This window comes from Sinocyclocheilus anshuiensis, unplaced genomic scaffold (genome assembly GCF_001515605.1).
Source record: "Sinocyclocheilus anshuiensis isolate Anshui unplaced genomic scaffold, SAMN03320099.WGS_v1.1 scaffold2360, whole genome shotgun sequence".
NCBI lineage: Eukaryota > Metazoa > Chordata > Actinopteri > Cypriniformes > Cyprinidae > Sinocyclocheilus > Sinocyclocheilus anshuiensis.
Window position 1 is genome coordinate 118,901 of NW_015542489.1, and position 17,628 is coordinate 136,528.

General features: G+C 38.8%; 1 protein-coding gene across 1 annotated transcript in view; it reads left to right on the forward strand.

Moving 5' to 3' along the window:
• LOC107694025 (nectin-3-like protein) overlaps positions 1-17,338 on the forward strand; it is a 37,635-nt gene extending 20,297 nt beyond the window's left edge. Inside the window, exons 2-6 of the mRNA XM_016493636.1 lie at positions 1,241-1,588; positions 9,147-9,449; positions 11,734-11,851; positions 12,039-12,190; positions 16,193-17,338. Coding sequence (XP_016349122.1) covers positions 1,241-1,588; positions 9,147-9,449; positions 11,734-11,851; positions 12,039-12,190; positions 16,193-16,830 — 1,559 coding nt within the window. The 3' untranslated portion in view covers positions 16,831-17,338. The remainder of the gene's footprint in view (positions 1-1,240; positions 1,589-9,146; positions 9,450-11,733; positions 11,852-12,038; positions 12,191-16,192) is intronic.
• The last annotated feature ends 290 nt before the right edge of the window (positions 17,339-17,628 follow it).

Here is a 17,628-nt window from a genome sequence, read left to right on the forward strand (position 1 = left end):
AGGGACTTTGTAGAAAACGAAGCGTTTGAGAGAGGCGGGGCATAGAGGACCTACAATAATGTACAGTATTTGAAGAATAATGTGTTTTTTGAACATTAAAGCATGTCAACATATTCTGTTACACCAAATACACAAAATAATGATCTTTAAAAAAGCATCATATGACCCCTTTAAACAGTAAAAAACTCCCAAATTGGATGTTGGTGTTTTTCATCTTGTTCCAGTGGCTTTTGTTAGGCAAGGTGCTCAGACGGTTAATGCAGAGGACAGTCGGAGCATGCTGCGGCGTGATGCGGGGGTCTGTATTGTGCTCATTATGGATGTGAAGCACGGGCTGTATGGCACAGAGCTCTCAGCCCGCTGCAGTTGAGAAGGAAGGCCTCCCGCATGGGGTGTAATTAAGGCTGGGGAAAACACGAGACCTCATTATCTGCCGTATGAGATCTCCCACTACTGTACTTCGGTTATGACCTTTCAAGTGTTCTCCTGATGGAAGTGATGGCAGCAAGATTAGACAGATGGAACTGATTAAGAGCATATAACATTTTAAACTGATTCACAGTATAATGCAAAAAAAGGTTTCTGTGAGATGTTCCTTCTAAAATGTTCTGCAGTATTTGAGCAACAATTAGTCTTGAATTTGGTGAGTCAAGAATGTTTTAAAATTGATTTTTAGCAACATTTAAAGTATCGACTTTCACAGATTTTGTCGACACTGGCAACAATTTATAGATACGTAGCATTTCCCTCAGCTATATCATAAACAATTTGATGTGCTAAACCAAAAAAAAAAACAACAACAAATAATTCACTCTTAACAATAAAGGTTCTTTATTGACATTCATGGAACCTTTTCATTACACAAAATGTTATTTATGATGGAAAAAGTTTCTTCAGTAAAATATTATTCACATTACACTCTTAAAAACAAAGGTTCTTTATTGGCATCTATGATTCCACGAGAACCTTTACATTCATAGAAACTTTCCATTCCACAAAAGGTTCTTTACAGTGGAAAAACGTACTTTAAATTATTAAAATGTTCTTCACACTAAGAAATATGGTTCTTTTAAGAACTGTTCACTGAAAGGTTCTTTGGGGAACCCAAAATGTTTCTTCTGTTGTATTGCTTCAAACCCCCCCCTTTTGGAACCTTTATTTTATAGCGTGTTGAATGGAAACTTGGCAACTGTTAATCTATTTCCTGTATCATTATTTCTGATGATCTGTATCTCTCCAGGTGTGTGGGCCAACAGAGTTGTGGTTCCTGAGCAGGTGACTGCAGTGCTGGGGAAAAATGTTACTTTGACCTGCAGGGTGGAGGTCAGCACAAACCTCAGTCTGACCCAGAGTTCCTGGGAACGCCGGCTGCCCTCCGGCACCGCCACTTTGGCTGTCTTCAACCCCCAGTACGGGACCTCCATATCTGATGAGTACAGCAAGCGGGTGCACTTCATCAAGCCCTCAGTGCATGATGTATCCATTGTCCTGCAGGGCGTGGGGTTTGCAGACATTGGGACCTATACTTGTAAAGTGGTCACCTTCCAACTTGGCAACATGCAAGCATCCACAACTGTGGACATTATGGGTGAGTATATGTTTGTGAACATTTTGTACACTATGTAATTGTATAGTTGCGAATTCTTTGAGGCGAATCATTTCGTAAAACATTAGCATCCTCCTGAAACCTGTAGTTGTTGGGTCATACATTGTTTATACCTCTTTTCATTGATGAGGTTAATGTTTTGAAAAATTCATGCATCTTGTGTATTCATGAGCTCTTGCTAAGTCTTGTCATTATATTAAATGTTATTGTTTAAAGAAACTGTAAATTTGCAATACATGGGTATAATAAGAAGAATTTACTTATTATTATTATTATTAATTTTGAAAAAATTATATACATTATATTATTATTTATTTATACATTTATTGATTTTTCCCAGATTTGTTTTTTTTTCAACACAAAAAGCATTAACAATAACAAATTATAGATAAACACATTCATTCATTCATTAATGTATTAATTTATGCATTTATTTATTTTTCCCATGTTTGTTTATTAGATATAAGCACAAAAAAAGGGTTAACAATAACAAAACATAGATAAACACACATTTATTTATTTATGCTTTTATTTATGCAAGGCACTTAAAAGTGATTAACATTCCAAAAACTCTCTATTGAAAACAAGACTGGAATTAAAGGAAAGTCATGATTTATAAACGTGTGTTGGAATGACTTATTTTTGGTGGATTGTAATTACAGAAAGGGCTGGAAACACCCTTCACAGAGCCCCTTTTCTGCTCGAGTGAAATTAAGCGTTGTCAAACGCTACAGAGATGACACAAATATCTGTCACACACTGGCATGATAGCACATTCCTTCTGTTTTGATTTGTGGGGTGCCATTTTTTTCCTTGTTTATTTCCTGCATTCCCAGCAAAACATAAAAAAAACAGAAGCTAATCTTTTCCCTATTGTAAGTAGTAAAACTTCTGAATTGTATTGATCCAGTCTGAAAAGGCATTGTTAGTCCTTGGCATTTTTACAGAAAAGGGAGAAATTTACTAAGTCAGTAATTAAGTCACTGGCCAATCAGCTGCTTCGAGTTTGTGTGTTTTTTGCACACAAGCTTGAAGCCGCCATCCCTACTCCTGTAAATTTAACAGTGATGAATCATCGGAGGAATTCTCAATGACCGTGTGAATTTTAACAATAAAACACATCAGATGCGGCTCACAAGCTAAGCGGTATAATTTGTACCCACAATTCATTCTGTTCCTTTTTTTAACATAATTACTTTGCTTTCACTTGGAGTCCATTATAATGACAGAAGTTGTTTGGGGAACTGTGGTTTTGGCGACAGCCCTGGTCTGCAACCCAGAGCAGGAATGTTTTGGGTCTGGATTTGTGTGGGTGACAATGACCGGGCCCTCATTCCTTCCCCGTCTGATGATAAATCAATACCCTGATCTCCTCCGGGACCTTCGCCCACACACAACCTGCACATCAGATCAGCTGGTTCTCCGTTCCCCGTCTTCTATCAGGAGGTTTGGGTGGGAATGAGTTGCCAAGATGCCCCTGCAAGTTCAAGAGTCAGCAGAGCTCCAGCGTGATGCAGATGGCATAGGGTTCAGGTTAGATGAATGCAGGGTGGGTCTGACGCTGGCATTCGGATGTCAGCGCTCTGTAATACACTGTGGGTCCCCACTATTCAGGTGCCGCACGGCTATATTTAGCATTAGGGGTCCCTGGGGTTATTTCGATTTCTCGTATACAGGAGCGGCCTGTAAACAGAGTAGAACAGGTGTGTCGAGCAGACGGCCTTGCGTGTAGGATTAAGTTGACGTTCCTGGCCCACATGGCAGAAGTGTTTCTTAAGAGCGCAGCTGTTGCAGTTCTCTAGAGAGAGTGATGGAGAAAGGAAAGAGGGAAAAGGACAAATTAAAATAGTATTGATACAATTTTATTATGGCTGCATTCACAGTTTACTGTGGCCCAAATCTCAATTCTGACCTTTGCCAGTTTCATGTAAGACACTACTAGATGTTTACACTAGATTTTTTTTTTTATAATTGTATTACATTTTTAATGCATTTAATTGATCAAAAGTTAGGGGTGGAACAATATATCGATATGGCGATATATCGTTGTCCTTCATGCGATACGAGAATCGATATCTGGCGCCAAATATCATTATTTTAATTATTACAACAAGGCACTCTATATAGATTTCCCTGCTCCCAGAGTCTAAAAATGTGCACCTTCTTTCCAAAGCACTCTGAAGCAACCACGAACCGCGTTCTCTATGAAGATGGGGAAGCACGAGGAACCGAAGGATAAACAGATTTCCAGCCACTGTATTAGCTCTACTGCTATATATGTTTATGGAAATGAGAACTAAAACACTGGCCCGGAACAGCTATTAGCCCATGCACCATAGGCACCGATCACGTTATTATTGCAGAGATGTATCGTGATATTATCGTATCGTGATTCGTATCGTATCGTGAGGTACCCTGCGATCCCCACCCCTATCAAAAGTGACATTAAAGACATTTGTAATGTTACAAAAGATTTCTATTTTAAAATAAAAGAGGTTCATCAAAGAATCCTGAAAAGAATATATGATGATTTACACAAAATATTAAGCAGCACAACTATTTTCAGCATTGATAAGTCATGTTTCTTGTTAGAGTTTTTTTTTTTTTTTTTTTTAAGGATCATGTGATACTGAAGACTGGTGTAATGATGCTGAAAATTAAGCTTTGCATAACAAGAATAAATTACATTTTTAAATATATTACAATAGAAAACAGTTGCTTTGAATTATAATAATATTTCACAATATTACTGTTTTTACTGTACGTTTAAACAAAAAATGCAGACTTGGTTAGCATAAGAGACTTCTTTCACAAACATTTTTAAACAAATCTACAGACTCCGAACATTTGAACAATAGCAAATGTGACAGTATCAGCAAGGACCTATACGTTATTATGGACCTATTGTCATGATCTCTAGCTGGAGTGCCCGTGAGCTTCGGTAGAGGGCACTCCATCCCAGACTTTACCACTCCATCAAAAACTTAATTTCCCATAATCCTTTGCCCGGACTCATCAACACTCACTGTTTGCACCTGTGTCTCATTTACCCTGTCTGCTCACCCTATATAAGTCTGGTTTAGTTTGTCATTCTTTGCGAAGTCTTGTAAGTGTTACACTGCATCTCTGAGCGTTTCTCCTGTTTATATGTATCTTGGTTTTTGGACTCTTTGCCTGTGTTCTCTGCCTTGTTGTTTAGTCGGACTGATTGCCTGTGTGTTGACCCTTGCCTGCTGTCTGATTTCGATTCTGGACTTTCCTAATAAACACTGCATTTGGATCCTCACTCAGTCTCAGAGCAGTTCCGTAACAGGGTGTATGGGTCCCACTTTATATTAGGTGGCTTAGCTATGACGTACTTACATTTAAATTCAATCATGCTGCTGCATGACCCTAACTGGACACTGGAGTATTATATTGATGTAGCATTACAGCTGAGTGGCTCTCCTTTTACCGTGGGAATTGCAGAGGAGGAGAACGATTCTCCCATAGTAATCTCCACTCCTGAGCCTTGTCACAAAATGGTCGCCAACCCAGCGACTGATCATAAAATGGCCACCAGCCCAGAAACTATTCCTCTAGACTCAGTGCTCCCTGTAATGGGGGTCGCTATCCTGTGCGTTTGGGCTACTCACCGCTCAATTACTCCTCCTGAGCACGCTCGAGTCCCGGAGTCCGCTCCAGCTCCCCCAGAAGTGGCAACTTCTGCTGCAGAACCTCCAGAGGTGGCGCCAGTCGCTGCAGAACCTCCTGAGGTGGTGGCGTCCACTTCCGAACTTACTGCCTACCCTGTCACGGCCACAGAGGCCGTTCATGAATTCACTGCCTGTCCTGCCACCCCAGAAACTATTCCTCTAGTCTCAGTGCTCCCTGTAATGGGGGTCGCTATCCTGTGCGTTTGGGCTACTCACTGCTCAATTACTCCTCCTGAGCCCGCTCCAGTCCCTAAGCCCGCTCCAGCTCCCCCAGAAGTGGCAACTTCTGTTGCAGAACCTCCAGAGGTGGCGGCATTTGCTGCAGAACCTCCAGAGGTGGCGGCATTTGCTGCAGAACCTCCAGAGGTGGCGGCTCCCGCTGCAGAACTTTCTGAACTCGAGGTGTTGGCTTGTGCTGCAGAACCTCCAGAGGCAGCGGCGTCTGCCTTTGAACTTTTAGCCTGTCCAGCCACGGCCAAGGAGGCCGTTTGTGAACACTCTGTCTGTCCAGCCACGGCCAAGGAGGCCGTTTGTGAACTTTCTGCCTGTCCAGTCATGGCCAAGGAGGCCATATGTGAACTCTCTACCTCTCCTGTCACGGCTATGGAGGCCGTATGTGAACTCTCTGCCTCTCCTATTCTGCCAATGGAGGCCGTATGTGAACTCTCTGATTGTCCCGTCATGGCCAGGGAGGCCGTTTCAGAACTATCTACCTGCTCTGCTACGCTGAATGAGCATTATGAACTTGTTGTCCCACCCAACCTCCCTCTCCCTCCTCCTCCTCTACCTGTCATGCTGTTTGTTCTGTCTCCGCTTTTGTCTGTCTGTCCCTCAGGTCATCCTTTAAGGGTGGTGAATGGTCAGGATTCGCCTCGGGCCAGCCAGCTTTCAGCTACACCAGGATTGGAGGATCCCAGGTCTCCGTCTCCGGCCTTTGAGACCTGGACTCCACTTCGGTCCGTTGACCCTTTGGTGTCGCCTTGGTTCAAAGCTCCCTCATCTCCACTGTGGCCCATCAGTCCACCAGCTCCACCGGGCTTCCTCATTCCTCCGGCTCCACCTTGGTCATTCGTTGACCCGCCTTCGCCTCAGGACTACACTCCTCTGGATTCGCCTCATCCCTCCGGCTCCGTTGGGCTCCTCGGTCGCTCCGGCTCCACCGCGGCCTTCCGGATCCCCACCTGCGCCTCGGTCGACAGAGCTGTCGGCTCCACCATGGCCCTCCGATCCCTCAGTGCCACCCCGGCTCTTCGGCTCTCTGCCTTGGGCTCCCCTTCCACCGGCTCCGTCTCCGTCAGTCGGACCCCTGATACCTCCAGTGTCACCTTCATGGTTCCTCCCTCCGTCAACTCCACCATGGACTGATAGTGGAGCGTCTGGAAGCCGCTCCTTAAGTGGGGAGCTCTGTCATGATCTCTAGCTGGAGTGCCCGTGAGCTTCGCTAGAGGGCACTCCATCCCAGACTTTACCACTCCATCAAAACCTTAATTTCCCATAATCCTTTGCTTGGACTCATCAACACTCACTGTTTGCACCTGTGTCTCATTTACCCTGTCTGCTCACCCTATATAAGTCTGGTTTAGTTTGTCATTCTTTGCGAAGTCTTGTAAGTGTTACACTGCATCTCTGAGCGTTTCTCCTGTTTATATGTATCTTGGTTTTTGGACTCTTTGCCTGTGTTCTCTGCCTTGTTGTTTAGTCGGACTGATTGCCTGTGTGTTCACCCTTGCCTGCTGTCTGATTTCGATTCTGGACTTTCCTAATAAACACTGCATTTGGATCCTCACTCAGTCTCTGAGCAGTCCGTAACACCTATACTAATTATCAATACATTATTATGACAATGGTTTGTGATTAAATATAATTGCTTTATATGTTTAATATATAGTTATTTGAATCTGTGATATTTTACTCATTTGTCAATTAAAACAAATGGTAAATTTGCTATAGTTATAATTAGTAGTGGTGGTGGTAGTTGTATTTAAAAGAAGAGGTGACAATTGTGTTATGTTGTCATGTTAATGCTGATACATTTAAGGCTATAAGTTCTTTCATGCAATTATAAAATATCTTTTTCAGTGTATTTGTTGATTATCTTATAATGAATGCGCCAGTGTTGGGTGTTTTGCCTGTGTAGTGTAGTATAAGAAAGGTATCATGCGTGGCTAGCTGTGCATTAAATGATTTTAATGCACAACGTGAAGGCCAAGAACCATGGTATAAGGATATATGGACCACATTAATCAGGTCATGTGCATATCCTCACAAAACTGAATTTGAACAGAAAATTGAAATTGGACACTGGCTTGTAGAGTGAATGTAACCTTTGAGGTGAGTGGTCTCTTAGCTAATGTTATTTCAGAAATAAAAACAATAGCTCAAATTGAGTCAGTTGTTTTAATTCAAGCAGTGTGGGGTTTTGTTGCTCAGGGCTGCCGAACATTTTACAATGATTGATTCAGTTGTAATACACAATGTGTCTTTCCTTTTGTTCTCTTTAAATCCATGTGGACTCTCTATAATAGTAAGACACTAATATGCCACTTTTCTATAGAGACAGAAGCCACTCAGACGCGTACTCAGGGATGTTGTTGTACTCCTACCTCTGCACTCAGTAATTTCAGATCATCCATTTTTAATGTGAATTTGTAGGGTTGGTGTAATAAATCAATTCTGACTGTACTAATGCCTGTTTCCACCATTAACATGGTTTCTTTTTTCCCATTCCTTCCTTCCTTATTTATTCATCTTGTTGTGTATCATCCTGTAGGTTTTCATTTTGTACAGTTCTTCCTGACCCTTTCATTTCAAACAACAATTTTTTTGTTTGTTTGTTTTTTTATTAAATAATATGCATGAATAAAAACAAGATTTAAACTAAAATAGGTTTTAACGTGTCAACATTTTTTAGCTTGTCTGAGTTTATTGTTCAGTTTTTTTTTTTGCTTCATCTCTTTCTCATTTTCTCCCTTTAGTGGAGCCAAAGGTCTATGTGTCTCCTGGCTCTTTGTCTCTGCTGGATGGAGATGGTGAAACTCTGGTGGCGACATGTACAGCTGAAAGGGGTCGTACTACCATTTAAAAATGTGTTAGTAAGACTAATCCGTAAGATTTGTTTAATGCGTTTGAATTAAATAAAAACTTTTATGGTAACTAAGGCTGCATTTGTTTGATCAAAAATACAGTAAAAACAGTAATATTGTGAAATAATATTATCATTTAAAATAATCTTTTTCTATTTTAATATATTTAAAAAAAAAAATTTGATTCCTGTGATGCAAAGCTGAATTTTCAGCATCATTACTCCAGTCTTCAGTGTCACATGATCCTTCAGAAATCATAATATGCTGATTTGCTGCTCAAGAGACATTTCTTATTATTATTAATGATGAACAGTTGTGCTGCACAATATTTTTGTGGAAACTGTGATTCCTTTTTTTCCAGGATTATTTGATGAAAAGAAAGTTCAAAAGAACCGCATTTATCTGAAATAGAAATCTTTTGTAAGATTATAAATCTCACTTTTGATTAATTTAATGTGTCCTTGCTGAATAAAATTTTTAATTTGTGTACTGGTGTGAAACTTTTGAATGCTATTCTATATATATATATATATATATATATATATATATATATATTGTTTTATTCACAAATGCCTTCACCTATACGTCCAACAGTTGAACAACAATTTTTTTGTTTGTTTGTTTTTTTATTAAATAATATGCATGAATAAAAACAAGATTTAAACTAAAATAGGTTTTAACGTGTCAACATTTTTTAGCTTGTCTGAGTTTATTGTTCAGTTTTTTTTTTTGCTTCATCTCTTTCTCATTTTCTCCCTTTAGTGGAGCCAAAGGTCTATGTGTCTCCTGGCTCTTTGTCTCTGCTGGATGGAGATGGTGAAACTCTGGTGGCGACATGTACAGCTGAAAGGGGTCGTCCAGCAGCAGAGGTCTTCTGGGATTCAGACCTGCCGGGCCAGCAGTCAGCAGTCATCACACAGCAAGAGCCTGAAGGCACCACCACCACTTCAGTCCACTATGTCTGGGCCCCCACCCGGGATGCATTTGGCCGGTCCCTCAGCTGCGTTGTTCGTCACCCGGCCTTATCCAAGGATTTCCGCATTCCCTACCGGCTCAATGTGTTTTGTGAGTGTGAATTGCTTTTATCAACATTCTCCCTGTAGAAGAACTTTACTCCTGTTTTGTATTTCAAGATCTTCATGGGTTTTCTGTATGTTCCAAGGAGCTCTGATTACTCACTTTTGCTGCTCTCAAACTTACAAGATGTCAATTTAGGAGTTATTTTAACATCGTAATCTTCAGTGTGCTTTCCTTTGGCATCTTCAACTGTTGGCTGCTGTCTGTTTGAATGGCGCACTGCTTAATGGAGGCACTTTTATTGATCTGAGCACAGCAAGGGCAGCAACAGGACCGGAAATACAAGTGAGGGAGTTCATACTGAAAGAAGGAGGCTTTAGTGCTCAATAATTCACACGTTGCCTTCCAAAGTGTTTAAAAGTGAGAAAACTACTTTTGAGTTTTACAACCTTATAAATGTATTAATACTTATGTGTTTTATCATAGACAAAGCTGACCATGCAGACACTGCAAAAATTATGTTTTTTGTTGAAGTCTTGTTCAGAACATACATTTAGTGATATTTATGCTTAATATAAGAACAAAACAATAATGTCAAGAAATCTAAATTTGATGCAATATAATATTTTTTATAATAGAAGTCTTAACGTATTATAAATGTCCATTTTTAACTCTCATTCTCCCTAAAGTTGCATTTATATGATCACAAATACAGTAAAATCAATTACAATTGAAAATATCTGATTTCGATTTGAATATTTTTTTAAATGTCATTTATTACCATGATGGCAAAGTTGAATTTTCAGCAGCATTTTACTCAAGTCTTCAGTGTTACATGACCCTGAAATTTAGTGATATTTATGCTTAAAATTAGAACAAAATAATAATCCGTCAAGAAATATAAATTTAGAAATAATTTTTTTTTTATATAAGTCTTAACATCTCTCTTAGTCTTATGATTCTCAAGTAAATTCATTTTAAGATTTAATCATGTTTATATATTTTACTAAACAAGACAAAAAACCTCTGATTTACAATGTAGTTTTGAATGTGGCAACTGTTGTTTACATTGTTCAATAAGAAAGTAGAACACTGGCAATGTTGATAAGAATTTGATCACATTGTTGTTATATAGACTGCTGGGGTTGAATCTCAAGGCTTTCTGTTTCACTCCTGAATCCTCTTTCCATATCACACATACGTTTATTTTCTCAGCCACAGCTAAGCCTCAGTATCCTGAGGTTTCTGTGTAATTGAGTTAGCCAATCACATCTCCCCTCGCTGTTTCTGGGACTCACATCCAGAGTGTGAGAATAATGTCATGCTCAAATTTAATGTCTTATTAAAATAATTTATAGTTTCATTGCTTAAAAAAAAAAGTTACAGGGAACTACATAAAGTGAGCTTCCAAAGTAGCATTTATATGGATTAAAGAGTGAGTTCACCCAAAAGCAATGTAACTCTACAATCATTTACTCAACTCTGTTGTTTCAAACCTGTTTGACTTTCTCTGTCGTGGAACACAAAATGAGAACACTTTCATAAGAAAGTAATTTTCATTGTATAGGAGAGAGCAGCATTGACATTTAACAACATATTAGGGCTGGGCTGACAATATCCGATATTTGATTTTAATCTTCATTTTGATGAATCTGTATCAAATCTTAAATACCAGGAATCAGTCTTTGAATTGAAATATGTTTTTATGACAACCACCGTTTAATTATTTATATTTCAACAACAAATTAGAGTAGAAAACATAATTATATCAATAAGAAGTTGATATAAACTGCCGCATGTTCAATTAACAGTGTTCATAATAATATCTAAAAATGAATAGCAATTAGTGCTGGGCGGTATACCGGTTCATACCGAATACCGGTATTTTTGTTATTATATTAATTTTTAAAATACCGCAATACCGGTGTATGTCGCTTAAACAACGTTCGGAACGCGACACAATACCGTGACATAAATTTTTGGTCATACCGCCCAGCACTAATAGCAATTTAATTTAATAGTTACATTTTTAGCCTTTAATAATTAATACTATAGTACCTAGAGGTTCCCTGTATATTTTACAACATTAGTTAAGAGATATATATTTGTACTGTATCTGATATATATTCAGATTAATTCAAATTGATTCGAGAGCTTGTCAAACGAAATCAAATTGTGTGAAATATGTCTTAATACCCAGTCCTACAAAATATCCTCTTTTGTATTCTGTGGAAGAAAGAAAAGGGTTTATATTTTGCTAAGCGCTATACATTTTTATAGCAAGGCGATCATATTCTGCCTTCATGCAACAATGATTTAAATTATGTTACAGTTGCTCCAGATGTTACGGTGATAGGCCAGCAGGACGTGTGGTACGTGGGACAAAAAAATTTACAGCTGGACTGTAGAGCCAGTGCCAACCCACCTGCTCTTATGTACCTCTGGACCAGGTCTGTACACTCATCTACACTAAAGTTTGCTACTTCTAATCTTATTGGTCATGTCAGTTCAATGGTAAACTTCGGCAGCTTCAGTGTTGTAGAAGAGAATTCAAAGTTGCTGCAGGGTGACGTCCTGCAGCAAAACTTGTCATCAACAAGCTCGAAACTGATAATCGTGTCTTTTGTCACTCCGCAGACTGGACGCACCAATGCCTGCAGGTGTAGACACATCTAATGGCAGCCTGCTGTTTACTCGTCCTTTAGAGCCGAGCGACTCTGGACAATACAGGTGTGAAGTACAGAATGACGTTGGGCAGAGCTTTAAGGATGTACGCTTCTTGATACAAGGTGAGAAGTTTCTCGTAACCTTTCAGGTCCACAGATACCAGTGATGATGTTTTCTCCATGGGGGGCTGAAGTTTGAGGGAGGATCACTGAGTGATAAATTATGTCCTGACATTCTCTCTACCCTCTTGAAACAGACACCATTCATACTTACGCACACAGTCATTTACTCAAGTGAGGCAATGAGGCATAACTCTCTCTAGTTCTCCATAGTGCACCAGAGAATCGACTCAACTGATTCTCTGAATTTGCTGAATTTGCTGTTAACTTGAGTTAACACACAAATATCCTGAGTAAATTAACCCATTTATGATTTCATTGAATTATAGAGTGCTGAAGGAATGAGTCCTAAAACGCGAAAGCAAGCATTCTTGGACTTGGTTCCATGGTTTCAAAATCAATGGGTTTTTTGGTTAAATGCCTAAAATGTGACCCTGGACCACAAAACCAGTCTTAAGTCGCTGGGGTATATTTGTAGCAATAGCCAAAAATACATTGTATGAGTCAAAATTATTGTTTTTTCTTTTATGCCAAAAATCATTAGGATATTAAGTAAAGATCATGTTCCATGAAGATATTTTGTAAATTTCCTACTGTAAATATATTAAAACTTAATTTTTGATTAGTAATATGCATTGCTAAGAATTCATTTGGACAACTTTAAAGGCGACTTTCTCAATAGTTATTTTTTTGCACCCCCAGATTCCAGATTTTCAAATAGTTGTATCTCTATGGAGCCAAATATTGTCCTATCCTAACAAATCATACATCAGTGGAAAGCTTATTTATTCAGCTTCCAGATGATGTATAAATCTCAATTTCGAAAAATTGACCCTTATGACTGGTTTTGTGGTCCAGGGTCACAAATAAGGTCTGTGGTTAACGCAAGCTATTTTCACATTTTATTCTGCAACTTGCTTTTAAAAGGCACTTGCTAACAAGTGGTTTTCTGGGACTACAGATGTTTTCTGGGACATGAATTGTCATTATACTTAACAGGAAAACTCATCTATTTAATAGTCCACTTTTACAGCCTCATTGTGTTCATACTCGCATTCTTGCAAACTATTCTAACTCAAACTTGTAGATTTTCTAAAGCTTAATGGTGGTGACGTTGAAGTCATGCTTTTACTTCTGTATTTAGGCTTGAAAATTCATAAAAGTTGTGGAGTTTGTCTTGATGAACAAAAAGTGTAAGAATCATAAACATTTGTTGGACACAGAGCTTATTTCCTGGAATAATCCAAAGGTCAATATAAAAATACTATTGGCTTTTTGTTGAGGAAACCAGGGTGATGCGAACTTCCGGGTTGACCTACGAAAATACATCATCCCTGCAGCAGTCTATTAATGATAGTTTTTTTGATGGATTTCTTTCACTTTGTCCACCAACTTAGATTTATTTTAAACTTGTTGGATATTTTGGAACAGCCTTGAAAAACCTGACAAATCTCACAGGATGTTTTCTTGTGTTTGACATTTGTGTATCATTGAGTCAGTGTGTACTTCCCGTTACTGAATATGTGAATTCCTGAATCTCTTGTTGAACATACTGTTAACAGAAGCTCTTTCTGAGAGCTGGCTGAATGTGCCAAACGTTCAACACTTGGCCTGTGAGGTTTCTGCAGTGACATAAATAAAGTTGGACAAAACTCGCAACAGTTTCAATTCAATCAGCTCTTTGCCACTGTGCTTTTTACCACATATTTGGCTCTTCCTCGGGCAGCAAAACATGAGGAACCTTTATCTGTCAGGGGTGAAGGAAGAGGAATCAGTTGCAGGGATAACAAGGATTTTATTGAGATTCAAAAGAAACAGGAACGAAGCCACTGTCCGAGAGGGTAATCTGGAGAGATCCCAACCAGGTCCGGGGAAGAGAAAGTCAGCTCAACAGCAGGTATCTGGGAAAAGGGGGTTTCCAGAGCAAATGGCCGCGAGTAACAGTCCACGAGCAACGAGACAGTCCAGCTCTCCAAATAATTCCAGGGGCCAGAGAATGGCGATGGTGGGAGGGAGAGGGAGAGGAACTCCAGGAGGGAGCAGGGAATGCTGGGCAGCGAGGGGAAGGAGGCAGGAGGCAGACAGAAGGGAGTCCAGCAGCCAGGGCAGATGGGGGGCTGGGGAGGGCAGAGGAGAAGGGAAAAACGAACACAAAACTAAACGGCTGGAGCCAAAACTAGGAACTAGAAGGAACTGGGTTAGATCAAAAGAAAACCCCTAATATCAAAAGTAAAATAAAAGCTAAGGAAACTAGGCTATACTAGGCTAGACAAAACAGGAAACAGGATAATAGCGACAAGAGCCAGGTTAACTCAGCAGAGCAGAGATTTCGATCTGGCACAGGACAGAAAACAAGAGGGGAATTTAAGGGCGACTAATGATCAGAAACAGGTGTTACCCCTAACGAGATAAGGTAACGAGAGGGGCGGGGTAACAATAGACAATAGAGCACATGGCAAACATAATTACCAACTGACAGCCATGTGCTCCAGACAGACCAGGACACAACATAAACAAACCCAGATCAGACTTTCAGGTGCCTTGACATTATCATCTAGCTCTGTGGTCAAATCATAATCCAAATATTTTGGCAGATTTTGGACTTTAGTGGTGCACAAGCATGGATTGTCCCCAGTTGACGTCCCATACAGGAAATGGATACACCAAATAGTTATTTTATACTAACCAAAAGTGCAATATTTTTAATGTCCCTCAAAAAGATTGAAGTGCCAGTCTTGAAGACTTGTTCATTCTTACTGTCTTCACTGGCCTCCAAATTCAAATAATTGTGCCCTTTGGTGCCTGAACCTGCTGTTACATTTTGTTTTTCCTATTAGTCATTGCAAGTTATGTCCTATTATCTTGAGTAATAACCTTTTAATAACCACCTGCCTCTAAACATTGTTTTTCCTTGGCCCTCACAGCATCTGCTGACGGGTGTTTGTTTGTTTTTTTTCTAAGATGATTTTGGGACAAAATTATTGGTACAATATCTGTCAATCATTTATTTTTTTATTTGTCAGATATTGGATATTTAATTGTTAATTTCCCATATTTTTACATTTAAATTTCTTTTTTGTCATCTAGCAGTTAAAATGTTTTAAAAACACTAATAAATTAATAACACTGTGTAGCGAATCAGCTCATGGGGAAATATGAATAATTAATCATAACTAGTTATAATTAATTATAAATATTTAGATCCGCTGTAGATATTTACTTGACCTCTCAGGGTCAACTGTCTGTCAATTCTAAGAACGTTAATATATATTGTGTGTTTGATTGGTCCAGACGCTACAATATCATGATTTTCTTTAAAACTGCTTTGAAACAATGTGTACTGTGAAAAGTGCTATGCAAATAAATTTAAGGTTAATTTATTTTTTTATTATTATTATTGAGACAAAATAGTATACATTTTAATATCAGCTTGTCAATACTGACCAGAATTTTGATTTTTTTTTTTAGGTATAAGTTTAAATCAAGAAAATAATTCCCAGTGGTGTACAAAAAAAAAAAAAACTTAATTCCAGGGTTATTTTAGTATCATTGAGATACTGTTACAGTTTTAATTCATATTTTGAATTAGTTTTCATTTTTATATTTTCTGTTGTCATTTTAATTTTAGGTTTACTATAATTTTAGTAATTTTGTTTTTTTTTTTGTTAATTTTTTTTATATGTCTATATAGTTTTTTTGTTTTTCTTTTTTTCAGTTTTAGTTATTTTACACAATGAGATAAACTAAATAAAAAATGAGAAATGTTGCCTTGGTGACAAGCTGAAATAAGTGTTTTATAGTTTATTTTATTTCAAGTAACAAAAATGTTTTATGGTTTTAGTTTTAGTTTAGTGTTATGCTGAATTTACAGCTACAATTATTTTGTTTTAATAGTATACATTTTAATATCAGATTATCAGTACCAGCCAGAATATTAATATTGGTACATTTACTTCACAACCGTTTGCCTATTTTTTAATATTTGCCAATATCTCGCCCTCTCAGAGCCGCCACCAGCCACCGCATCCCCCACCAGCACCAGCAGCAAGTCCATCCTGCCTGACACCAGCTTAACCATCACCGCTCCCATCAACCAACATGCCCACTTCACCGGCCCGACTCAGGCCTCTCCACCAGACAGCGGCCTGGGCACTATCGTGGGCGGTGCTGTCGGTGGGATCCTGATCCTAGTGTTGCTGATGGTGCTGGTGGGGGCTTTCTACATGCGTCAACGCCGAACATTCAGAGGAGACTACTACACCAAACAGTACATCGGCCCATCCGACATGCAGAAAGAGTCACAGATGGACGTCCTTCAACCCCATGAGCTTCAGGACGTTTATGGGGACGACTCGGGCAACGGCAGCCAAGACTTGAAGCCCAAACCCGAAGGAGACATTATCTATCCCGATTATCCCATTGACCACAAAGACATGGAGGGCTGGGAAGACAATCTCAGCCTTCAGAGAGAGAGCACGTATTACTCTGACCACCACAACCATCATAACGTGAACCCCAGTGGGCCGCCGCTACACAACGGCTCCCCTTACCTGCAGGACAAGTGCTACGACCACGGCACGGACAGCGACTACATATCTCATGTGGATGGATCTGTGATTTCACGCAGGGAATGGTATGTTTGAAAAGACAGGGGAACTTTTACTGGACAACAATAATTTAAAATCAGCAAGAAAGTGTTATTTAACTCAGCAGAGTGAGATAAAGTGTATGTTATAAATGTATTTGATGTATTCTTCATGCTTGGTTTACGATTTCATCCTCACGTTTTACTCATAGCAAACGGCTGTAATTTACTGCAGATATGTTCTGGATGGTTTTCGTTCAGTGGACTGCTGCGACTGAAGGATGTAAAGGGAGAGGTTTACATGGTTTATGATCATAGGGTGGATTTACACAAAGAAAACAAGCCTGCTAAATTTAAGCTACACTGTGTGCGTAACCATTTCAGTTACCACATTGCACATGACTGTTAGCTTTAAAACCAGGTGCAGCGTATTCTTGGTTCCTTCCTCTCACTTTTTTTTTGTATTAAATATATACATATGACTTCTCCAGTGTAGGAGCAAAGCATCACTTTATTTTCACATGAAGAGATACATGAACTGAGTTTGAAAGTCTTGAGTCTTACGTTTTGATTGCAGGGATTTTAATCAGTATTTTTATCTTGTTTTTGAGGAAAAATATCTAAATCTATTAGAATATATGAATATTATATTATAATAAATAATGTAAATATCTTTAAGATGTTTTTTGAGAAGCAAAAATTGCATAAGATAGCATACTTCGGTGTTCCATGGAAGAAAATTATTGTATTCATTATTATTATTATCATTATTATTATTTTAAGCATAAAAATAATGCTTATTATTTTAAGCAAAAAAAAAAATAATTAAATTTTTAGTTTTATGTTTAAAACAATT